General features: G+C 47.4%; 1 protein-coding gene across 8 annotated transcripts in view; it reads right to left on the reverse strand.

Annotated features, from left to right (window-relative positions):
* SYT12 (synaptotagmin 12) overlaps window positions 1-16,652 on the reverse strand; it is a 32,906-nt gene extending 16,254 nt beyond the window's left edge. Inside the window, exons 1-6 of one of the 8 annotated variants that reach the window (XM_043973427.1) lie at window positions 16,039-16,144; window positions 13,053-13,100; window positions 9,793-9,838; window positions 5,547-5,738; window positions 1,294-1,487; window positions 1-393 (exon numbers count right to left, since the gene is read on the reverse strand). In XM_043973427.1, the coding sequence (XP_043829362.1) occupies window positions 1-387 (387 nt within the window). In that variant the 5' untranslated portion in view covers window positions 388-393; window positions 1,294-1,487; window positions 5,547-5,738; ... (1 more) ...; window positions 13,053-13,100; window positions 16,039-16,144. Of the gene's footprint in view, window positions 394-1,293; window positions 1,488-5,546; window positions 5,851-9,756; window positions 9,931-13,052; window positions 13,101-16,038; window positions 16,153-16,471 lie in introns of those variants that run through there. The other 7 variants (XM_043973426.1, XM_043973422.1, XM_043973420.1 and 4 more) reach the window with 7 other exon arrangements.
* Between the last annotated feature and the right edge of the window lie 9,280 nt (window positions 16,653-25,932).

The following is a 25,932-nucleotide window of genomic DNA, read 5'->3' on the forward strand; positions in this document are numbered from 1 at the left end:
CCGGGTGATGCCCACAATCTGGTCCTCGGGCACCAGGGTGACACGCAGGAAGCAGGAGTCAAAGGCAGGGTCCTCCTTTTCCAGCAGGTCCTTGCCCTGCAGCACAACCACGAGCAGCGAGCGTCTTCTGGGCTCATACTGTAAGCTCACTTCCACTTGGCCCAGCATAAAGTCCTGGCCAAAGTTGTTGTTCACAGAAGAGATGGAACTGAGTGAATCGGCAGACAGGGATTTCTTGAGGGTCCCATCGGGGGGGAGGCCCAGCTCCCGGCTCATCAGCTCAAGGGGTCCTAGCTCGCTGACACTCTCAAAGGCGTCATCCATCCGCAGGCTGTCCTTGCGGCTAGGAGATGCTTGCTCACTGCTCTTTTGGCTACTGCAAGCCATTGTTCTCTGGGGACCAAAGGGAAAGGAAAGCCATGAGATGGAGGGCAGAAAGGAGGAGGGGGAGATTGTCCACTTCAATCTGGCAAGCATTTATTAAGCACTTCCTGTATACCCAGTACTGTGCTAGGCCCTGGAGGAGATGGGGGGGGGCGGGTCACAGGGGAACTGATGACAGACCCTCACACCATGATTCGTGGCTAACCTCTCAGTCATGGAACCAATGAACAAATGCTGGCTGGATCCCAGCTCTGCCAGTCGGCCATCAAGCACTTATCATGTGCCAGGTACTGGGGAGAGCAAAGAACAGAAAACCAGCCCTGCCCTCAGGGAGCAGCATGTAACTAAGTGGGTACATCCGGGACATCCTTAGAGGGGAGGCAGTGGGGAGAGGAAAGGCCTCCTGTACAAGCTGCTGCTTGAGCTGAGTCTGGAAAGGAGCCAGGGCTGCTGGAGGCGAGGTGATGAGGGAAGACCACCTCAGGCATACAGAAACATGGCAGGGGGGGGGGGCGAGATGGAGGGGGTCCTGCTGGAGGAGCCGCAGGGGGAGGGCAAAAAGGGGAAGGAAAAGACAGGTCAGGCCGTGCCAGGAGGGTTTGGGGCCAAAGCAAGGAGTTGCTGTTGGATCCCGGAGGCTGCAGGGTTAGGGATGGAGGTGGAGTGGAGTGGGGAGAGACTGAGTCAGGGAAGTCACGGAGCAGGACCTCAAGCAATCCTAACTCCAGTTGGCCTTTGTGGTCAAAGTAGCTGTGTTTAGCTGCCTCACTCAAAGGAGTGACCCTCAACACAGGATTAGGACAAGGAGACCATGCACTCTCTGGAAATGTGGGCCTGGCCTTGGTCACAGCTCTGGAGGCTGAGCCTTGGCTTCTCCTCCTCCCCGGGGAGGCCGGGTCCCACCCTCACCTTCTGCCTGGCTTCCGAATAGGTGAGCCCGTACTTCTTCTGCAGGTACCGGTAGTCGTAGTTTGGGAATGGAGATGGGATGGGGAAGCTGCCTGATTTGCAGAGCTTCCACAGGTTCACAGCAGCAACCCCCAGCAAGGCAAGGGCCCCGGCGACGTAGATCCCAACCTCCCAGCCCGGAGGGCTCTTAATAACTGGGGAAGAAGCAGGTGATTGCTGTTAGGGGAGCCCGAGCATCACAAAGCATTAGGCACATGGTCCACACTCACATTCTCATGGGGGGACACATCCATGCACGCCGGTAGCCCCTCCCCCAGACCAGACAGCAGCCCTTCCTGTATCTGCTAAGCCTCTGAGCCACATCAGAAGTGGATCTTGCCCTACCTTGCCAACCTTCTGCCCTTTCGTGCCTTCTTCCTTGCAGCTGGTGGAGCAGTGGAAGGTGAGACTTAGGTAAGAAAGACAATCTCTCTTTTTTAAAGATTTGACAAATGTCCATGTGAATTGGGCACCATTATTCCAGTCCTAGCTTACCAAGAATCTAAGGCTGCAGCAGCCTGGGGCCAAGTCGGGCATGGGAGCACTCTCTGGGCACGGTGAGGTTCCACAGAGGAGATAAGAAAGCTGGGAAAATTCCAACCCTAAACATGGTCATGACTGTTGAAGTGTCCATTGAACCAGGTGGAAAGGCCCCCACCTGGAGCTTCTCAGGGCAGTGTGATTGAGAGAGGACTTGCAGTTAAGGTGGTGTGGATTGGCAAGAGTAGATTTGAGAGTTCAGAGGAGGGGTCCCAAGATCCCGTGACCCCCCCAGATTTCTAGGAGGGACCAGAATTTCAAGAATGCTATCCTGAAGAGCCAAAGAGGAAGGATTCCGACCCAGAGGAGAGAGACCACCGTAGATGCACAAAACACAAAACCCTGACCTGTCCTTGTTAAGAAAGCTGAAAGAGGGTCAAGCCTCAGAATGAGCTAAGGCTGGGGAGCCACAAAGAGGAAAGAAGAGAAAGACAACAGCCTTGGCCAGAGGGAAGAGAAATCCAAGATGAGAAGGGGTCTGCCCAGAGCAGCTTTCGGCTTCGGCCAGTCAGTGAGCATTTACGAAGGGCCTGCTCGGTGACAGGGGGTCGTGGCAGTGATGGCTGGTGCCCAGTGCTGGTGGTAGAATGACAAGAGTGAAACAGGCCCTCCAAGGTGGGGAGCCAGTTTGTACATACCCAGTATGTCCAAGCTCATAGAGAAGAAAGGAGTGCTCTGACAGCTCCAAGGGCTTCATGGAGAAAGGAACACTTGAGCTGAGACTCCAGAAGTGAGGCATGAGGGAGGAGAGCTCTCCAGACACTGGGGATGGCCATGGCAAAGACACACAGGTCAGGGGAGCCCACCCTGTGTGTACAGCAGCTGGATTACAGGCCATGTGCATGGCAGTGTTGTGGGGGAAGATGAGAGAGGTTTGTAGAGCTCCTGGGGGCAATAGGGAGCCACTGGAGTTTGACAGAGTCGGAGGGTGGCATCTGCAGACCTGCTCCTCAGAAAAGTCACTTTGGCAGCCAGGGGAAGGATGGATTGGAGCAGGGGAACCAGGTGGAAGGTGATGAGGGCCTGAACCTGGATGGTACTTGTGTGAGTGGAGAGGAAGGGGCATGCACAGAAGAGAGAGATGTTATGGAATTAGACATGACCCAGTGTGATCCTTTCTGATTTTGAGTGCCCTGGGCCAGAGGGTACTGAGACATCTGGGAGAAGAAATTGTTGGTAAGCACTTGTTCCCTGCCTGTGATCTCTGCGAGACAGCAGAATGTCTTGGCCTGTGATCAGAGAAACGCAAGTCGAGTGTGCCCTGGTTAGATCTCACCTCAGGGAGGATAACAGAGTTGGTGTGAGGTCTTAAGGTCCTGCCACATTTTATTCACTCAGATTGAGCAGCTACCACGAGAATCCATGGAAGGGACTGAGAAGAAGAGTTAGCTAGACTAAGGAAAGATTTTGGTCTTCCAGCATCTAAAGGGCGGGTAGTACCAGGAGCAGTGGAGTCAAGGGGCTTGCCAAGAGGGGTTGCCAGTGGAAGGAGTGAGCCTCCCCTCATGGGAGGTCTTTAAGAAGAGGCCATTTTGGAAGGGATTCTTGTAAGGATTGGACTTAGTGCCTCTGGATTCCTTTCTGGCTCAGAGAAGGTGATGATGAGAGGGGCTGCAGAACTGGTACAAGGAAGCTGTACCCCATTGTCAGAGAAGGAAAGGGTCAAGTCTACAAGCTTGAATTCCCAGTGTCATTCTGGAACAGAGACTAGAGAAGGAAGTGAATGAGTGAATGTCTCAAAGGGGGATCCACAGCCACAAAGAGGCCGCATGGCTTGATCCAGAAAGAGTCTCTCTACCTGACTCATCCTCTTCGTTGACAGGATGGCTAAACCATGGAACACAGGAGCTCTAGAACATAGGGTTGGCATTTTACATATGGGAGAGGTGAAGCTGAGAAGGAGATTGAGTGGCTTCCTCAACTGGCTCCTGCACAAGAGTGGAAGAGGCGTAGGCTAGTTAGTAGTGCCGTCATGTGAGCTCCAAACTGGTTGATGGACTGGACCCAAAGAATAGTAGTCACTAATGTACTGAGCTCACCTTGAGTGGAGGTCTCCAGTGGAGTGCCTCAGAGCTCTGCTTGGTCCTGGGCTGTTCAACATTCAAAGTTAGAGTTACAACATCATAGCATACCTAATTTCAGCACAATGCAGAAGCATTGCTAACACTGGGGATAAGAAAATCAGGATCTGGAGGTATCTCAACAGCCTCGAAAACTGGGTCAACTCTAAGATGAAGCCAGTTACCTCTCCATTCAAAAGGATTCCTTCACAAGCACAAGATAGGGCAGGCCTAAGAAGAGAGCTTCCCATGAATCCGTTCTGGGATATGGCAGTGAAAAAAATCAAAGCTACCCAAGGCCGCATCAGCCCTGGAGCTGACAGACTTAGGGCTGGAAAGGATCCTAGAGGAGGCCATCTGGTCCAATACCCTCATTTTAGAGATGAAGCAACTGAGGCACAGAAGTACTCAGTGATTTACCTGAGGCAAGTCACACAAGGCCATGTGTATTAGAGCTAGGACTTGAACTCGGGTCCCGTGACTCTAAGTTCACCAATCCCAAGGTCAGTGGTGCCAATTCCCACTGTGTCATGTTACTAAAAACTCATAGATCTTTGATCTTTCCTCCACAAAGTCCTACTCCGGTGCCTCATCGTGGCGTGGAGGTGACCCTGGGTTCTTGAAGGCTATGCCAGCCGAGCAGAAGCTCTGGCAGGTCCTACCATGCTGGAAAGACTTCAAGTGTGGTCCTGGAAACAGACCAAGTCTGTGTTCTGAGGACCAGCCTAGCTAAGTGCGGAGAGGCCCATCACCAGCAGGCTAGCCACCAGGTGATGGGATTTGGCCACAGCAACCTGGAAGCAAAGGAGAACAGCCCTCAGCCCTGTGCAGCCCCTTCTTAGTCTATAGAGACGATGTCCAAGTGAGTGGTAAACAAACAAACAAAAAAAAGATGGAGAATGCAAGGAAGATCTGCACGTATTCAACCATCCATAAACTTTAACTTAGGTGTTGGTGCTGTAAACGTGAACTCTGTGTCCAAGTACTAAGAAACCCAAGTTTTCAACCACCCATAAACGTTCACCTAGCTGTTGGTGCTGTAAACGTGAGCTGTTTGTCCAAGTGCTAAGAATTGTGTTAGTTCAATTATCTGTAAACTCAAACTTAGGTGTTGGTGCTGTAAACGTGAGGTCCTTGTCCAGTGATCACCAAGTTGACACATTAGTAAGACTGAATCATATCAATCTCGACATTCTTGATATAAATGCAATGAAAACAGAAGGACGGCTCACAGGTACTCCTTGGAGAGGCAGAGAAAGAAGCTGGCCAATGTGGTTTGAGCAGAGGCCACCAGCAATGTCATTTCATCTACCCCGGGGACACTCGGTCATCTTGTATTGAAGTGCCCATGATAAGAATTTACAAGAAGCCCACCATGAAAACAATTGCCACTGATATACCAACATCCACTACAGAGGATGAAGAGGTGGAAAAAATTACCCAGAACTCAATAGGCCCCTCCAAATTAAATGATCATAATGTATACGATGCTCATTCACTTCAATGCAAAGGTCGGAATGGGTGAGGACAGTGAAAAATATGTTGGAATATATGAATGAGGAATAAGTAATGAGATGGGTCATATTGAACTCGTGGACTACACAGATGCTTCACCTGTGTACGCTGTGAACTCTTTCTTCAAGAAAAGAATCAGAAGGTGCTGGGGAGGGTGAGCATCAAGTAATATTACCCCAAATGATTATATTTTAACAGACTGGACACCAATGTAGGAGTCGTTCCTGAATCAGCTGTTTGGATACCATCAACTGCCAACTTGTATGAGCAAAAGTCAAAATGAGTGCCAAACTAAAAAAAAAGAAGAAAAATTAGAAAAATATAAGAAATACGGACCTATGCAAACAAGTTATTGAAGACCAAAAAAAGCGGACAGAAGAAAATAATGATTAGTCATTTCATGTAGAAGCTTAACAATAGATTTTACCATAGCAAAAAGACCCAAATAGCAGTTAGTCTGAACCAGATGTACCTGGATGAGACATGTGCTGGAGGTAACACAGTTGTGTGTGTGTTTGGAGGTCGGGGGGGACTAATTCACAAAGTGTCTGAAGGAAGAAATACCAAAGGCATGAGGGGGAGGGGAGAAGTCTCAGGCCCTGTTGTTCCTTTTTAAAAAACACAACCTGGAGAACATCAATACCTACCAGCCAATAGGTCTATTTTCCCATCTCTAAATGAGAATGGTCCACATATGCATCCAGGGCACCCTTAATTTTAAGGAACATTCATTAGTAACGAACAGACAGCATTTTGCAAACAACAGTCTATGATGGGGCATCTTTACCATTATTCAACTGACTGAAAGATGCCAAGAGTCTGAGAGCCCATTGTGTTTATTATTTGATTCTTGGGGGGGGGGGGAGGGGGAAGCACTTGATTTGGTAATTACCTTAACAGCTATCTTTCAACAAGCTGCCTCCTATCCATATGTCAAAATTATTTAAGAGCCTTAGAAAGATATAATAATAGGACAACCTGGTTTGACTTCTCTGGAATCATTAGTATCAGACAAGGCATGAAACAAGGACATATGCACTCAATAAAAGTGTTTGCCACTGTGATGGCAGAGATCCAGCCCAGAGTTCAAGTTGAAGAGGTATTCTTTATTGAAGGTAAGGTCCCCCCAAGTGCTTCTTTTTAAATGTGACATTGTGTTGATAGCATCAAACCCTAGAGCATTACAGAGCCTCCTGAATGAGATCTGTGACCATTTAAAGAATTTGGCCTGACCATCTACACAAGACTAACCAAGTGTATGAAGAATGCCTCTAGTTCAGATTATGGCTTGCTATTAGATAAACTATAGAGCTTGTCCATCAGTTTATATATATATATACATATATATACACACATGCATACATACATATATACGTACATATATTTATATATTCTATATAGCTTTAGATATAGATATAATCTTAGATAAATACTTTAAATGGATGGTGAGTTTGACCCAGAATTAAATATGAGGAGAGCAGGCTGGATTGTTGTTGGGAAATTGCAAAGCTCCCTTAATGACCCCAAACTTCTCCTTAGGACAAAGGCCTATCTTTTTAATGACCAATATTCCACTGGTGTTATATGGCTGTGAGTCATAGAACTCTACAAGCCTCTAAAAAATTAAAAACGAGGACCACTCAGAGGGCCATGGAGAGGTGCATGATGGTTGTAACCAGGCTGCAGCATCACACCTTTAAGGAACTTCAGAGAAAAACAGGAAGAAGAGATATCATCAGGGAAGATGTGTGATCCCAAAAGAAGGCCTGGTTACATGCCGAGAGAAGAGGGATCAGGAGGATCAGCCTGTGTACCCCACTGGTGTCCTCATGATGTCAGGAGAAAGCAAGGAAGGTTCCCAGTGTGTTGAGTGGGCTTAAAAGGATAACACAGACAAGAGCTGCACAGGACGGGGAGATGAGGGATGAGTTGCCATCTGCATTGTTGGAGGAGACATCCAGCAATGAAATCACAGATCCCAAAGATGGATTCATGCTTCAAGGTTTACAAAGCGCTTTCCTCACAACCCTGAAAGCCAGCGGGTGACTGCTGAGCTGCCATCTGTGACATTCGAAAATCTTGGAGAATGGGACAGATCGTGTTGGACCGGGGAGGAAGAAAGAAGAGAGAGTGTGCATCTGGGGGCCAGTGAGCTTGACTGGGATTAACAGGAAAGTTTTAAAGGCAGGGCTAGTGTCCATCTAGCAAAGGAGATGGTTCCCCCAGAACAGCTTCTGTCAGGCTCACTGGATTCCCTTTTCTGACAGGGCTACCAAAAAGCTAGTGGGTGAGATGGTGCTTGCCTACATTTTAGCAGAGCATTCAATAAAGTCTCCTGCTCCTCCTGGGAGAGGGATAGAGAAGTGTGGGGTGGACAGCAGGAGAATCAGAATAGCTGGAAACAGGAGTGTAAACACTTCCTTGTCCCCGCAGTGAGTGCCCCAGGGATCTGTGCTTGGCCCTAGGCTGTAAATGACACAAAACTACAAGAGTCACCATATTCAGTGATGGAGGCTGCAACCCCCAAAATCATGACATTCTAGAGCATTGGGCTGAATCAGAGAAGATGAAATGTATTAGGGATAAATGTCAAGATCAACCCTGGGGTTCAAAAAATCAATTTCCCTAGGATGAGATGGGAGGAGCAGGGGCCAGGTTAGACTGAATCAGAGAACCTCAGTATTCATATCCTAAAACAATAGTACCCCAAACCCTTGCTGGAAAACCTCTTGTGAGTGAGGACCCTACTAGCTCTTAGAAGCAGTCATTTGTTTGAAAAAATCTGGGGGCTTTAGTGGCCTGCAAGCTTCATAGGAGTCTTCAATGTGATGTGGTACCAGAAAAGTTAACATCATCCTGGATTGCATTAAGAGGGGCCTGGTCCTGGAATTGTTTGAGCTAACAGCCTCATTTAGCCTGCTTCAAAGAGAAGACTGGAGAGGGGCAAGAGAGCTGTCAAATAGAACATGGTGGCCCCAGCAGGCAGAGCCAGGAGCAGTGCAGGGAAGGGGCCAAGAGGCTGTCGGGGCCAGAGGGCAGGATGAGTTTTCTGACAACTAGAACTGTACCCCGCAGGAGCTGGGGCTCTTTAAACGGAGGACAGGTGCAGATCTGTCATGATTTCAAAGTAAATTTCAGTAGGGTGTGGACTAGGCCATCGGTAAGTTTGTCCACAAACAAGCATTTATTAAGTGCTTGGTTTGGGCTGGGCACTGGCCCTGAAGACAAGAGCCCCAAAGTCTCTGCCCTTGAGCCTATGTCTCCTCTGAGATTCCTCACCTAGCTAGCTGTGTGACCTGGAGGAAACAGCAGCACCTCTCTGGGTCCCAGTTTTCCCATCTATAAAATAAGGATAAAAATACTTACCCTGCCCCACTTAGGAGCTGCTGTAAAGAAAGTCAACCATCAAGAGCTATGGAGGGAGCTCTTCTTGGGTCAGGATAGGTCAAAAGAACAAACAAACAAACAAACAGCCCACCCCCTTCAGTTTCCTAACCCCTCCCAAGCAGGTGAGACTGCTCAGGGAGGAGGGGCAACGGGCAGACAGCTCTCTTTGGGGTCTCCAGAGCCCCTAAGGCCAAAGTGCAGAAGGTTCCCCCCAAGAAGGGCCGAAGAATGGTGGCTGGTGACCCAGATGGAGATGGTTGGTCCTGAGCAGTCAAGGGGGAGGGGTGTTCCCACACCTGTCTTGTCATCCTCCCCCCTCCCCCATCTCCCCCAGCTCTGCTCCTGAGTGTAGGCGGGAGGAAGTGGTGGGCTTCAGGAGGACCAATCAGAGAGCTCCCTGACTCAGGATTGAGGAGGATTCAGCTGCTTTCCTAGCACCTTCCCCAGTCAGGCTGTGTGTGAGGAGGAACTCAGAGCCTTGGTCTTATGTGTGGGCTACGGAAAAAGAAATCCTCGTGGGTAGGGGCAGGAGAATTCTGAATGGGACAGGTGGGGAGGGGGGGGGGACTTTAATGAATCGGAAAAATAATCTAATGAGGGCGGAGCCTCGGGGCTGAGTCCGGAGGCTGACTGCTGCTAGTCTCCGCCCAGCAGGTGACTTTGGGCAAACCATGCCTCCTCCCATGGGCCAGCAGCCAGCTTACCCCCCACAGACAGGTGTTGTGAGGATCGAGTCAGTGCATTTCACCAAACCTTTATTGAGGGAAAGTGCTAGACATGGGAGAGACAGAGCTAAGAAGGACACCATCCCTGCCCTCCCGGAGCCTCCTCCGCTCTACTGACCACATAGATGAGTATGACTGGGCTCTGAGCAGCCTTGAGTGCCGGGCGAATGTGGAGTGTTCTTATTGGTCTAACTCACCGGCACGTGTGGAGTGTTCTTATTGGTCTAACTCACCGCTAAGATGGTATTCAGTTACGTCCACAGCCATGTCCCCCGAGATCTGGAAAGGAAACCCAGAGGTAGAGGTGGTCAGTCAGGACAGGTAGTTGGGCTATGCCAGCTCTTACTTCTAAGCGGCGAGCAGTCCCCAGAGAGCTGCCAGACCTACCTTTGAGATACATCACAGGTCCAGAGCCGCCCCACCCCCCCAGAGTGTCACGAAAAACAAGAACATCTTACAGGCAGTGTCCAGCCAGGAAGAGGCCCCCTCCCTAAGAAGGCCCACCTGACTTCCCCAGCCCACCATGGGCATGCCCTCCCTACCCTTGGCTCCACCCCTCGTTGGGCACTCAGCATAGATCTTCCACAGCAAACATCTGAAGACTCACCCCCCCCCCCCATTGATTATGTCCAGAAATATGCTAGGCTCTGGGGGAAGACACGAACTTGCATGAGACAGGTCCCATCTGCATCTAGAGGGTGCATGCACCCTCTAGGAGAGGGACATAAGAAGTAACTCTAAGACAAAGCGAGGCGGCAGAAGAACTACTCCAGTTCTTGTCATGGAGCAAAGTTTCCAGGCTGGAGCCTTGGCTCCCACCTAGACTGAGCAAGGGACCTTGAGAAAGAAGCTCTTGCCTTCCTTTCCTTCCCCATCCCCAGGGGCACAGGGGCAGTGGCAGGCACTGAGCAACGAGACCCTGGACCCAGCCCAAGCAGCTGAGGCCCCTAGCCTTCCAAGGCAGCCCTGCTTCTAAGACTGGAAGTCAGAATACTGGAGTCAAGTCCTGCTGTGTGACCCTAGGCAGGTTACTGAAAGTCTCTGAGCATGTCTTCTCTTTAGAAGGGGAACATCATACTTGTACATCCTCTCTCATAAGAGGAAAAGCGTTTTGGAAACCATGAAGCTATATTAATGTGCCTTATAATTGTTGTTAGTTGTCGTGTCATGTCGTTGTCGTCATCATCATAGCATCATTTTGTCTGTTTCGATAGAGAAGGATTTTCGGTGGCGCTTGGTCGCTACCAGGGCCCTAAGCAAAACGGCAAAGTAAGAGTCTTCTCTTTCCTTTTTGTTCTACTCATTTATTATTTTCTTCTAACCTTAGTCCTCATTAACCAAATAATCATCGAAGAAAAAAAAACATAAGAATTAGGCAGAATCATGTAAGCACCAATCACGCATTTGTTTTCAAAATGTGTATGTTAACCTAAAAAAGAAAAAATTAAAAAAAAATGATCCAGCCTGCAATTCTGCCTTCTCTCAGTGAATGTTTTCAGATGCTGGCCATTTGTCCTCACCTCCTTCCCCCTCGGTTCAAAGAGTGTTGCTGAATTGCCATGCACTTTAGAGGGGATAGAGCATGTGCCCAGATGAGTCCTTTGTGGAGGGAGAAGGGACTAACTGAGGGAAGAAGGAAAGGTTTCCTGAAGATGTCCCCTGAGCCGAGCCTTGGAAGAAGCTCAAAATTCTACAAGTCCTTATCAGTGAGGAAGGGCATGCATTCCAAGGTGGGAGACGGCTGGAGACCAGCTCACTCCTCTGTGAGTGGAAGGAGGGTGACCTGTTGCCCGCTCCAACATACCCAGTGCCCTCAGGCCCCTCCAGCCAGCCAGAGTCCTCAGTCTCCCCCACGCCCGCCCCTTGCCACTGGGCTTCCCAGCTAGCTTCTGCCTTCCTCATCCTCTGTCAAGGCATCAGTGTTAGAGCAGGATGACACTGGGGGTGAGAACCTGGATCCAAGTCCTGTCTCAGCTCCTTAAGAGCTTGGGCCCCCTCCCTGAGCTAAGGCTCCCCATCTTTAAAATGATGGACTTGGACAAGAACAAGAGTTCCCAATTTTTTCCAAGATAAGAATCCTCATCCAAGGTTCAAAAAACCGCCACCAATCCACACCTTAATTATAACTCTGCTCTTAGGGTCCTTCCGGAGAGTGTGGGGAGACAAAACCCTTTTCTGGAACCAGCGAGACTCTTCAGTGCGTGTGCATTTTATGGAGTTTGAAAAAGTCACGTGTACCTGGCCAAGACCTGTTTCATTCTATAGAAGGTACTCTTGGGGATTTACACAAATCTCCGAGCCAAAAACTACTAGGGTACAGGTTGGGATCCCCCACCTTTGAAGATAGCTACAATTCATGTTGGCACTAAATCCTGGGATATTGGTCAACTGATGTAATTGACAGACTGAAATAATTCAGACTAAGGTGTAGGTGACTACTGGTTTCATCCTAGGGATATTTGCATTTTGAAAGAAGAGCCAGCTAGGTGGCACAGTGCCAAATGCCAGAGCCTTTGGGCTTCTCCTAGATGTGGTTCAAGGATCACCACCTGTTCCTCCTTAGCATCTAGTCCTTTGGGGGCAGGAATAGAGGCAGAGAAGACCCTCAGACTGACTGATGGGGGAGGGGGCTCTCAGGAGGCCAGATCCCAGTTGACAGCCAAGTAAGCAGGGTCATCAAGGTCAAGCCTCAGGTCAAACAACTAGATTATGGGCAAGCCAGGAGAGGAATCCCCACAGTTCAGGACTTTTCCCTCCCTTGAACTGTCTCCCAGAGAGGTTTGGCAGTAGGGGAGAGGGTGGGATGAGCTTCATCCAAAGATGGGGCTAGGTCTGCCTGGAGTGGCAGGTCTGGCCAGTCCTGCCGTGATGGCTCGAGGCCCATTGGAGAGGCCAAGTCAAGGGTCCTACCCCGCCTGGGCTCCCGCCCTCTTTATTGTATGCACTGCTGCACCTAAGCTTCGCCCCGCCCCCCTCCTGCTGGTCTTTTCTTTTAGCCTCTCCTAAAGATGGCTGCAGCATTTGGCCTCCCCTCTGGTGTCCTGGAGCCCTGCCACAGGGGGCACTTATGCTCCTGGCCTCTGGGCAGAGTGCCCATTCTTCTTCCTTCCTCTGTGAGCCCTCCCAGGCCAGGAGACCCTCAGCATCTTCCATCCTCCATCCAACCTTATAGCAGCTCATGTCTATTCTAAAAACTTTTCCTGAGAGGAGAAACGATTCCCACTCTCAAGTGGCTTATAGTTTAGCAGGGACTGAGAGGACCTGAGTTCTAATGCTGGCGCAGCCTTTTACTAGCTGGTGCTGAGTCTGTCTCCCCCTCTGTAAAATGAGAGGGTTGAATTGCCTGACTCCCTGTGCCTTCTTGCTCTGGTGCCCCACTTGGAGGTAGTTTGGGTCCTCAAGCTGCCTCTAAGACTTCTAGAGCAGGTGCCCAGTAGACCTAACCTTTCCTTCTCCCTTCTCTCCCCACCCCCACCCCCCCATCCAAACTTACCTGTCCAGTGGCCCAGGCTCCATCATCTTTCCGGGACAGCGAGTCAGTCTGATGGATGAATCTATGTTATTTCAATAGCTAGGGGATTCATGTGTCACCTCTCTACAGGTGATAACATTTGCATCTTTAACACAGGCCTTCTGGAGACAATGCCTTCCCCCAAAGGTAGGGAGGTTAAGCAGGCTGAGGGAGGGGCATGTTCTGGTGCAGGGGTGTGATTGACCATGCATGTGAGTTTGAGGCAGATAGTGCAAGTATTCCCATTTTACAGAGGAGGAAACTGAGGCTTAGCCAAGGGAAGGGACCTACCCAGGGTCTCACAGTAAGCCTCTTTGGCTTACAACATGTCTTTCTCACACCAGCTTCACTTTGCATTCTGACTTGTGGTCCAGGCTCCTTACACTTACAAGGGCACTCCTTAAGCTTGGTTTAGCCCATTTTAGGGAATAACACCCCCTTCACCTACTTACAGAAGCCCATGGGAAGAGCTAATCCACCCCCAAAGAGGAGGACAAAACACTTCCCTCCCTAAGACTACCAAAGAGGCAGGCTTTGTCTTAATCATCCCTGGACATGGCCCCCAGCCCCACCCCCACTTTGGGTCCTTCCTTCCCCCTATTAAATCCTACTCTCCAGAAGCACTGACTGATTTCAGTCATTGCCATTCACATGTACAATTCTAGAAGGGCCCTTAGAGTAGAACACAGTGTCAAAATGGGAAGGGACTCGAGATTGAGCCCGATCCTTCAATTGTACAGAGGGGGAAACTGAGGCCAGATAAAAGAAATGTCTGGCTAATGGTTACCCAGTAGAGCCCTTTTCCTCAACCATCCACCTCCACATGGGGGTCCCCTCTGAGTAGTGAGTCTCCAGGGAGCTAGCCCAGCTTCTCCCACTCCCAGGCATCCCTGGCCCAGGCCCATCTGGCTCAGGATGCCGCCTCCGCTGCAGAGAGTGTCATTCATCAGGCGGCTGCATCACATCTCATGTACCTCATTAGCTGACACAACATTTGCATCTCCCTCCCTCTCTGACTCTGCAGGTGAGCACAAGGAAGCCAGCAGCTGGGAGAGGCCTGCTCTAGAAAGCATCCAGGGTAGAGGTGCCTGCACATGCACAGAGGCCCCCAGTGGGTTTGGGGACATTGTGGGGGGGGTGGAGGGAAATCTTTTCTGAGACTTTCTTTTGTCACCAAGCCAAGGATGACTGGTTCATCCAAGAGGAGACTGGATGAGAACAGCCTGCTCTTTCTTGTTATGCCAGAAGATGGAAAACAGCACACCTGAGCTCCAGTCCTGGGTAGACCTCTGACATGCTGGGTGACAGTAGAAAACCTCCTTTCCTATCCTGGACTTGAGTTTCCCCATTTGGAAGACACTGACCTCAAAGACCTCCAACAAATGCCCCGTTTCAGAGACCTGCATGGGGCATCAAGTGCTAGTCCTAGAAAATGCCTGGGCTAAAATCCTAGACCAGACAGTAAATTACTGTCTGACTTGAGGCAAGCCTCAGTTTCCTTTTTTGTAAAAAGGAGGTGGTAGTACTTACACTATGATCCTACAGAAAAGCAGAGTAATACAGTGAGCAGAACACTGCCTTTGGAGCTAAGAAGACCCGGCTTAATGCTCCTCCTCGGACACTTCCTTGCTCTGTGACCCCAGGCAAGGCTCTTAACCTCTCTGTGGCTCAGTTTGTCCCTTTGTGAAATTAAAGGATGGGGCTCAGTGGCTTATAAGTGCCTTCTAGCTTCAAATCTAACTGACTTCTGAAAGGAAGCCTCCTCCCCCCGACTTGGTGCTGAATAGAGCCCTCTCAGCCCTGTCCTGGAAGACCCTTCTTTCCAGAGACTGCAGTCAACAGGACAGTGAAGGACCTGTCTGTAGCTGCCAGAACATCTCTCAGGCCCTTGTAGCACCCAAACTCCAGCCTTTGACTTGGATGTTAGGGGGACAAGGAGCTAAGAATCCCCCTTATTGCCTCCAGAGCACCCCCAGATGCCAGGCTGTCTTGGAAAATGGGCTCTACTTCCAAGCTGGGAGTAGGCTTGGCACCAGAGGGTCTGCAGAGAGGCCACAATGGAATTCTGGAGAATTGCCAGGCACCTCCAGCTCTAGAGACTTCAGAAGGGGCAGCTGGAGCTGGTGCTGGAGAAAGGTTTGCAGAGAATGGCTGGAAAGAGTCCAGCGCCCCCTCAGGACTCTCTGTGAAAGAGTAACGCATGCCCAGGGCTCCTCCCGCTCCTTTCTCCACTGTGGCAAGCCTCGGTTCCATAGCCTGTATCATTCCTAAGCAGTCAGTCCTGAGCCCCTAGACCCTGAAAGAGTAGGGGTCGTCAGGGAAGGATCTGGAAGCCAGCCAACTGAGGGAGGGGGAGCAAAAGCCGAAGCCTCGCTCTCAATCCACGGCCGAGAACATGGCTGAACCCCCGACTAGAAATTCTCCTGGCAAGACCCATCCCCATAGCTACAGAATCCCACCAATGGCACTTCGGCAGCTAACAGCCCCGCCCCCCAGTTTTCCGCATATGCTGGCCTGCCCCTCACACCCCTTCCTTCAATCTGCCTCATCTCTTCCACCAGGCAATGGTTATTACAGGATTAAACATTGGAATGGAGCTTAGAGATCACCCTCTTTATTTTACAGATGAGGAAACTGAGGAAAAGAGAGGGGGAAGGGATTTGCCTGAGGTCACATGGGTAATAAGTAACAGAGAGGATTGCAATTCAGTTCCTCTGCCTGCAGATCCCATGCTTCCCACTATACTATAGCCCGCTGTCCCCCGGGGAGCCTGACTGGAGGGCATGGTGGCATGGAGGGTGTGGGGAAGGGAATGCACCAGGGAAGCTGGGGAGGAGACAGCATGCGGTGGCCAGGGGAGATAAGAGCTGCTCCTCAGGCAGGCAGGGACGTGTCCTCGAAGAAGAGGAGGGGTCGGGTGGAGCTGGGGTGGGGGAGGATGAAGGATGAGATGAGGCATACCACTCACCGAGCTCCGGGAGCGCGCCGCTATTCCAAATCCGAGTGCAAGGCTGCTTGCTGGAGATACTCAGAGACCCCTACCCCGGCTCAGCCCCAAGCCACTGAGAGCCCCCACCCAGCCCCAGCCCTGCCACTGCCCGGGTCCCCTCCCGCGCTTGGCTCCAGTAGACAGCTCAGATCGAGCCCAGTCCCAGCCCAAGCCCGTGCCTCGGTCCAGCCCCAGCCCCGGCCCCGGCCCCAGCCCCAGCCCTGCCAATCCTCCCTCGGGGGCTTCACGCCCTGCCCGCACTGCCCAGCTCTGCCCTGCCCTGCCCGATCCAAGCCGAGCCGCCCTTCGCAGCAGCCTCTGCAGTGGCCGCAGCCCTGGATGAGCGGCCCCCGAGCTCCGAGCCCCGAGTCCCCGGCCCTAGGGGATCCGCTAGCGCAGCGGGCGGACTAACCGGGTGGCAGGCAAGTCTGGAGGCTAGCGTCAGCAGCGAGCCAGCCTAGCTGAAGCGGGCAGACTCACGAGCAAATGCGCCGCAGTCAGGGATCGTTCCCACAAGAGATGACGGGGTGGGGGGAGTGTGCGTGCGTGCGTGCATTCGTATGTGTGTGTGTGTGTGTGTGTGCTTGGGTGTGCGCGCCTGGGCGTGCGCCAGTGTATGCCCGCGGGTATGCGTTTAAAGTGGCAAAGCCCAGCCCCCCTCCCTCACAGCGCATGGAAGCCTCCAGTCGCAGCTCTGCAGTCCCTTAAGGATCTCTAAGGATTCAGGGTTCTGCAGACCCAAACCAAGCGAAATACCCACCTGCACCTGCTAGGCGTATCACTCATTCATTCAACAATCGATTTATTGTGCAAGCCAGCAGGTGTCTGTGCTAGCTAAAACAGACCGGATATTTTTCTTGGAATTAGGGAGGCCTGGGTTCAAATCCCGACTCTGACAATGTGTATGCGCCTCATTTCACCCCCTCAACCTCCCTTTTCCCAGTGAAAGAATGAGTATAATAATAATTAAATATAATATGATTATGATATGATATGATTGTTATAATATTGCCTACCTCACAGGACCATTATGTAGAGCAAATGAGACAGTGAATACAGGAAAAAGCTTTTATCGAGTGCCTACTTAATAAATAATTCTAGACATCAGCAGGAGCACTAAGAATTGGCAGTACAAACACTGAAGCCAGCTCCTGCCCTAGAGAAACTTGCATTCTAATAATAGGGTACAGCCCTTTAAAGGGAGTGGGGGACAGCAAAGCCGGGTTTCCTCTGGCAAGTCCCAGGAAAGGTGAATTGATTCATGGGGAAACCTATTAATCCTTTTGTGCAAGAAATGGTAACCTTGATCTGAAACGAGGGTTATGGTATCAGCCTACAGTATCCTGGGGTATCTGGAACACAATAGGCGATTAATAAATGTCTGCTGATTGATTACTGCTGTGTAACAGTTTACATGAAGGTTTACAAAGTGCTCTGTCAGTGTGAGCTATTGTTATCATCCAAAACAACAGTGAATGGGGGGGGGGGATCATGGGTGGAGTCCAGAATGGGAAGAGGAGAGCCCACAGCATCACATTTGGGACGCTAGTCAGTGCTTTTAAGGGTTCCAAGCTTCCTTCAAGGGGATGGGGAATCATTGTTTTTTAAAGTGAAGCTCAGTTTTTTGGTTTTTTGGGTTTTTGGCAGGGCAATTGGGGTTAAGTGACTTGCCCAGGGTCACACAGCTAGTAAGTGTCAAGTGTCTGAGGTCAAATTTGAACTCAGGTCCTCCTGAATCCAGGGCCGGTTGCTCTATCCACTGCACTACCTAGCTGCCCCCTGAAGCTCAGTTTTAAGACTTCAATCATCTCCAGCGGTGCTGGCTGGTGACAAATCTTACCAGCTTTGACAAATCCAAACTGTGAGTATCCCAAAGAGCAATGTCAAGACTTCACAAGGGGTTCAGGAAAAGGAGGCCCTGGAGTGAGCATGAGAGAGGGAGGGACGCTCTCAAGGGACACATCTATCCATGAGATGGCAGATCTGAGGAGAAACTCCCCGAGGGCAGCAGGGCTCTGGCAGTCTCAGTGGTGACTTCTCAATAATGAAGATAATTCTTGTACTGAGACCATATTTGAACTCAGGTCTTCCTGAATCCAGGGCCCGTGCTTTATCCACCGTGCCACCTGGCTGCTCCCTCAAACTTTTTAATATTCATATTGTATCCCCTTCAGGACCTGCCCCAGCCTCAGAGTCCTCGTATCTAATCAATGTTTATTGAATGCATGAATAGTGAATACAGTGTGAGGTAGAGGAAAGAATGAGGCACTTTGAGTCAAGAGACCTGGGACCAAACCCAGACTCTGACATGTATTAGCTGTATCACCTTGGGCCAGCAGCACCTTGGGTCTCCCTGAGCTTTGGTTTTCTCATCTGTAAAATGGGAATGATAATAATAATAACAATAGCTAACATTTACATAGTGCTAAATGTGTGTCAGGCGCTGTGCTAAGCACTCACAATAATCCTAGGAGGTAGGAGCTGTCATGATCCCCATTTTACAGATAGTAAAACTGAGGTGGGGCAGTTAGGTGTCAAAGTGGATAGAGCACCGGCCCTGGAGTCAGGAGGACCTGAGTTCAAATCTGGCCTCAGACACTTAACACTTACTAGCTGTGTGACCCTGGGCAAGTCACTTAACCCCAATTGCCTCACCAAAAAAAAAAAAAAAGAAAAAGAAAATTGAGGCAACAGAGGTTAAGTGACTTGCTCAGGGTCACACAGGTAGGCTAATGTGTCATGCCAGATTTGGACTCAGGTCTTCCTGACTCCAGAGCCAGCTACCTGTCAGGGATGTTGGGAGAAAAGCATCCAGCAAACCTGAAAGAGCCCAGATTAATTAAAAAAAAATTTTTTTTGGCAGGGCAATGAGGGTTAAGTGACTTGCCCAAGGTCTCACAGCTAGTAAATGTCAAGTGTCTATGGCCAGATTTGAACTCAGGTCCTCCTGACTCCAGGGCCAGTGCTCTATCCACTGTACCACCTAGCTGCCCCCCCCCAATTAATTTTTAATCCAGAATAAGTTTAGTTGTGCCCTGGAATACCTATCATTCTGGGATGAGCACATATGCGCTCTTTGCTTTGGAGATGTCCAGAGACTCAGAGAAAGAGGAAAGGGTAGGGGCCTTCCCTCAGAACATCTGTGGATAAGCACTCTTTGGGAATGAAATCAAGTCTTGGGCTGCTTAGGGTGTCAGAGGATCAGGTAGCTCCCCCTCCTAGTCTGGGATGCACTAATGAATCCAACCTAACCCAATAAACATTTACTCAGCATCTGCCATGTGCTAGGCACTGTGCTAAGCACTGAGAATACAGTAAAAAAGAAAGATAGTCCCTGCCCTCAAGGAGTTTACAGTCTAATGGGAGAGGTGGGAGACAATTCACAAAAGGAGGCAGAAAGGGGCAGAGGGAAGACCAGAGACAAGATTGAGCAGCAAATGCAGACTGGAGTGAGCCCAAAAGTAAGATGTTAGATGTTGGTAGTCTGTCCTCCAATCAGAGGGGAGAAAGGCAGTGTCAGTCAAGGCTTGAGTTAGCAGCCTGGTGATGAGATTAGAAGTGATGACTGATGCAGAAATATGTTTAATGTGATTGTACATATATAACCTATATCAGATTGTTTTGTCTTGGGGAGGAGGGAAAGGAGGGAAGGGAGGAAGGGAGAAAAAATATGGAACTCAAAATCTTATAAAAACAAATGTTGAAAACTATCTTTACATGTAACTGTAATAAAATACTTTTAAGATTAAAAAAAAGAAGTGATGAGATAAGAAGTGACTAGTTTAACCTGGGAGGGACATCTTGCTCTCTGGAGTTGACTGGCAGGACAATAAATGCTGAGTGGAGCTAAGGCAGGAGCTGTGTCTCATCAAAACTTAGTGTCTGGGGCAAAAAAAAAACAACTTAGTGTCTGTCCTAGAACTCAGCACACAGTAGACAGTTCCTAAATGTCTGCTGACTGAATGAATGCTGCATTTCCAGTTTATCCAATTCAAGCATTTATTAAGTGCTTACTATTGTGCTAGAAGGAAACAAGCATTTATTCAGTGCCTACTATATGCCATGCACCATGCTAAGCACTTTATAAATATCTCATTTGATCCTTACAAAGACATTGGGAGGTAGATATTATTACAGTTGAGGAAACTGAGGCAAACAGGTTAAGTGACTTGCCCAGGATCACAGGTTAGTCAGTGTCTGAGGCTGGGTTTGAACTCAGGTCTTTGTGACTCCAGTCCCACTGCTAGAAGTCACCAAAGTACTTCACTCAGACCCAAGCTTCATATTCTGGTCATGGGATTTAGAATTAGAAGGGACTATAGAAATCATCAGGACTCAAACCCAGGTCCTTGGACTATGAATCTACTACTGTTTTCCCCACTATTCCCCTGTAAAGGGCTTGTTTTCATGACTCAGCAGATGGCCCTTAGTTCATAAGAAACTTTCCAGTGAATAACTCAGCACAATAAAGGCTTTAAAAGACTACCTTGGGGGCAGCTAGATGGTGCAGTGGATAGAGCACTGGCCCTGGAGTCAGGAGTACCTGGGTTCAAATCCGGCCTCAGACACTTGACACTCACTAGCTGTGTGACCCTGGGCAAGTCACTTAACCCCAATTGCCTCACTAAAAAAAAAAAAAAAAGACTACCTTGAGTTCATGGTAAACAATCTGATATAGATAATACATGTACAATTATATACATGTATATTTGTCATTTTGTATAAGAAGACTCAAATAAAAGAAAAAAATGAAAGAAAGTGAAAAATAGCCTGCTTCAGTCTATGTTCAATCAATATCAGTTCTTTTTCTAGAGGCAGATAGTATGCTTCATCATTAGTCTTTTGGAATTGCCTTAGATCATTGTATTACTGAGAATAGCTAAGTCATTCATAGTTCTTCATTAAAAAAATGGCTGTTACCGTGCACAACATTCTCTTGGTTCTGTTCACTTCACTATACATCTGTTCATGTAAGTCTTTCCAAGTTTTTCTGAAATCATCCTGCTTGTCATTTCTTATAGCACAATAATAATCCATCAAATCATATACCACAGCTTGTTTAGCCATTCCCCAATTGATGGGTATCCTTTTGATTTCCAATTCTTAGCCACCACAAAAAGAGTTACTATAAATATTTTTGTACAAATAAGTCTTCTTCTCTTTTTGTGGATATCTTCGGGATGTAAACCAGTGGTATCACTGGTTCAAAGGGTATATGCACAGTTTTATAGATCTTTGGACACAGTTTCAAATGGTTCTCCAGAATGGTTGGATCAGTTCACAACTCCACCAACAGTGGATTAGCATCCCAGTTTTCCCACATCCCCTCCAAAATCTGACATTTTCTGTTCTTGTCATATTAGCCACTCTGATAGGTGTGGGGTGATACCTCAGAGTTTTTTTTAAATTTGCACTTCTCTGATCAATAGTGATTTAGACTGAATGTAGATTAAAGCTTACTATTTTCACTTTTGTGGTTGCTTTTTGGTTATAGTTTTTGTTTATCCTTTTGGGAGTTTTTTTTTCTTTTTGTTCTGACCCCTTCTCTTACAGCATGACTAATGTGGAAATATGTTTAACATGATTGTAATGTATAACTTATATCAGATTGTTTGCTGGCCTTGGGAGGGGGGAGGGAAAGGGGGGTGGGGAGAAAAATTTGGAACTCAAAAAAAAATCTTTATGTGTAATTGGGGAAAAAATTTAAAATAAAATACAATTTTTAAAAATAGTGATTTAGGGGCAGCTAGGTGGCACAGTGGATAGAGAACTGGCCCTAGATTCAGGAGGACCTGAGTTCAAATCCAGCCTCAGACACTTGACATTTACTAGCTGTGTGACCCTGGGCAAGTCACTTAACCCTCATTGCCCCACAAAAACAAAAATAGTGATTTAGACCATTTTTTTCATATTACTATAGATAGCTTTGATTTCTTTGTTTGAAAATTGTCTGTTCATATCCTTTGACCATTTCTCAATTGGGGAATGACTTGTATTCTCATAAATTTGACTCAGTTCCCTATATATTTGAGAAATGAGACCTTTATCAGAAATACTTGTTACAAAATCCCCCACCCCAGTTTTCTGCTTTCCTTATAATCTTGGTTGCATTGGTTTTATTTGTGCAAAAGCTTTTTAATTTTATGTAATCAAAATGATCAATTTTACATTTTGCAATCCTCTATCTCTTTGGTTCTAAATTCTTCCTCTGTCCATAAATATGACAAATAAACTATTCCATGCTCTCTTAAAAAAAAAAAAAAGACCACCTTGAGTTCAACAAACCCTTAATGTCCAGGGATTTTTTGTTTATAATCCTATAAAATATAACCAATTTTATTAAACATTTACTTTGTTGAGAGAGATATAAATGGAGTCCTCCAACATGGTCCTCAGAAAGCAATACCCAGGTTCTAAGTAATCTGGAGGTCAGCATCTATTCAAATCCATAGCTCACAACTGATGGTGCCATCTCAGTAGATGAAGCTATAATATAGGAATTCAAAACACAGTAATTTAATTAAACAGAATAGCAATAACAAGGGAAAAAAATCCACCACCCCATATACATAGAGGGCACACTCTTCTACAGTTTATAGCCCTGATAACACACTTGTAGGGTTATATTCCAGTTGAAACACATCTCTGCCTCCAAAGCTGACACCCGCTGCTTCCCCACAGAGCCACTGATGTCATCTGCTGGGCTGCTTCCTCTGCTGAGCAGCCATCTGCTATTTCTTGGCTAGGGTTGCTTCTCCATTGAGTGGTTACTGCCATCTGCTGCTTCTCCACTTCATTGCAGCAGTCAGGTGGCATCTTCTCTGCAAGGAGGGTTTCTAATTAGTCATAGTATTAATAGGTGGGAGGGAACTTCTTCTATAAGAGCTTCTATAAGGCAGCCTCTGACCTCGGGGCTATTTCAGTTCTTTTGTGAGTCAGACCCACAGCTGAACCCACCCAGCCAGCACAGCCAAAGTGACTCTAAGGTCATCTATTTTTTTTCTCTACCCTAGTTCCTTCTCACTGAACATTCCCTGAAGTCTATGGGAGAGTAAATACCTTGCAATTTCTATCATGTTGTTATCACTCAATCATTTTCAGTCATGCACAGCTCTTCATGACCCCATTTGGGGTTTTCTTGGTAAAGATACTGAAGTGCTCTGCCATCTCCTTCTCCAGCTCATTTTCAAGATGAAGAGTTCAGGCAAACATGGTTAAGTGACTTGCCCAGAGTCACACAGCTAGTTAAGTGTCTGAGGTCAAAATTTAATTCAGGTCTTCCTAACTCTGGGCATGGCACTTAGCCATCATGCCTCTGGCAATTAGAAACAGTCATACAAATCACTCTGAAGCTTCATTTAGCAATACCAGAGGGGCAGAGTAGAGCTGGTGGTTTTTTCCTATATTCCTGAAGCTATTTGCAAATTATTGCCCTACCCTTTATAAAAAGTTGACATCAAAGGAGGAGAAGATATACATGCTGTGTAATTTAAAATTCTAAATGTGGGTTCTAATCTGTCACCCCAGTTTGGAGGGGAAACTGACTAAAATCACTGATAAATGAGTTTAGGGGTTTTTAAAGGGTTTATTGAAAGATAGTGAAAGAAAGAGAAAGATTGAGAACAGATTTCCTATAACCTGGCAATCCTAAGCTTCCTAAGCTCCCACTTCTGAAGTCAACTGCCACCATGATGATCTCTCACAGCCAAAAAGAGCGAACAGCCTGGCCAGCTGCTTCATGTTCTCCTCCCAGAAATGGGAGGTTCTTCAAGCTAATAGGCTAGTGTCATTCAAATTCAAAGTTTAAAGTTTTTTCAGCTTAAGAAAACAACCATGCTTTCTTAAGTATCCTTAAGTACCAGCCAGATGTGCTTAACTAGAAGTCAGCCAGTAATCCATTCAGGAGTCAGTCACTTTATGCAATCCAATCAGTTTAAATTAATCTCCAGGTGGGCCCCAGAGTATCTGCTAAATCTCATCTATCACATTTCATTATCTTGATACAATGTGGATACCGATAATATACAATACAATTTGATAAGTACAATAGAACAGTGCAAACAGTGCTGAGTGGGGTTCTGGGGAAGTTACTACTGATAATAGGGACAAGGAAGTAGGGAGAAGTTCAGATCGATGCTCCCCTGTCACCTTCCCCCCAAAGCCCACCATAGTCAATGGGACCAGTGATGTCCCTAAATATTGGGTACCTTTTCCCTAAATCTCCCCATTTGAAAATCACTACTATGATTAGCTCCCATTCATCACAACCCTATGAGGTCAGTGCCCTAGGCATTATTATCTTCATTTTACTGCCCATCAGAGAAGTAAAGTGACTCCCCCAGGATCACATACTTAGGGTATAACAGAGATGAGATTTGAACCCATATCTTCTGGCCCCAGTGCTCTAGCAATCTTCCTACAATGACATGCTATTTTTCATAATAACAGCTAACATTTACATCTCACTTCAGAATTTGTGAAGGATTTTTATTGTCCTTCCTTAAATACATTTTATTGACATCATTTGTCTTTATGTCATTACATTTCCCAATGTATTCCACCACCACCACCCCCAGAGAACCATCCCTTATAAAGAAAAACACAAACCAATAAATTCAGTATAACCAGCACATCAGAAAGTCTTTCTTTATCTGCAGGGTTCCGTATCCATAGTTGGTCCCCCACTTCTGCACTTCTGCATCAAAGTAGCAGGAGAAGATGCCTTCATGTAGAAGGCATGTAGATGTACTTCTCTGGAACCGAACTTGGTCATTATGGTTTTGGGGGTCTTTTAAAATATATTTCCACATTAGTCACATGGTAAGAGAAGAATCAGAACAAAAGGGAAAAACACTAGAAAGAATAAACAACAATGATATAAAAAAGCAACAACAAAAGTGAAAATAGTATGCTCTGATCTGCATTCAGACTCCACAGTTCTTCTTCTGAATGAGGAGAGCATTTTCCATCATGAGTTTTTTGGCATTGTATTGTATCGTTATTTTGCCAAGAAGAGTTAAGTCCATCACAGTTGATCATCACACAATGTTGCTGTAACTGTATATAATGTTCTCTTGGTTCTGCTCATTTCACTCAGCAACAGTTCATGCAAGTCTTTCTAGGTTTTTCTGAAATCCATCTGCTTATCATTTCTTACACACAATAGTATTCCATTACATTCATGTACCACAGCTTATTTAGTCATTCTCCAATTGATGGGCATCCTCTCAATTTCTTATTCTTTGCCAGCACAAAAAAAAAAAAAAACAGCTATAAATTTTTTGTACATGTAGGCCCTCTTCCCTTATTTGTGATCTCTTTGGGATATGGATCTAGTAGTGGTATTGTTGGGTCATAGAGTATGCACAGTTTTATAGCCTTTTGGGAATGGTTCCAAATTGCTCTCCAGAATGGGTGGATCAGTTCACAGCTACACCAACAGTGCATTAGTGTTCCAATTTTCCCATATCTTCTCCAACATTTATCGTTTTCCTTTTTTGTCATATTAGTCTATTGGATAGTTGTCTGGTGGTACATTAATGAAAAAAATGCAAAGGAAGTTGATCTAGCTATACCAGATCTAAAACTATATTATAAAGCAACAGCCATCAAAACTATTTGGTACTGGCTAAGAAAAAGAGTGGTAGATCAGTGGAATAGGTTAGGCACACAAAACACAGCAGTAAATTAATATAGCAATCTCCTGTTTGATTATTCCAAAGACTCTAGTCTCCAGGATAAGAGTTCACTATTTGACAAAAACTGCTGGGAAGACTGGAAAATAGTATGTCAGAAACTAGGCATAGACCATATACCAAAGTAAAGTCAAAATGAGTACATGATCTAGACATAGGCAAATTAGAAAAGTAAGGG

The sequence above is a fragment of the Dromiciops gliroides genome, chromosome 6 (assembly GCF_019393635.1).
Source record: "Dromiciops gliroides isolate mDroGli1 chromosome 6, mDroGli1.pri, whole genome shotgun sequence".
Lineage (NCBI taxonomy): Eukaryota > Metazoa > Chordata > Mammalia > Microbiotheria > Microbiotheriidae > Dromiciops > Dromiciops gliroides.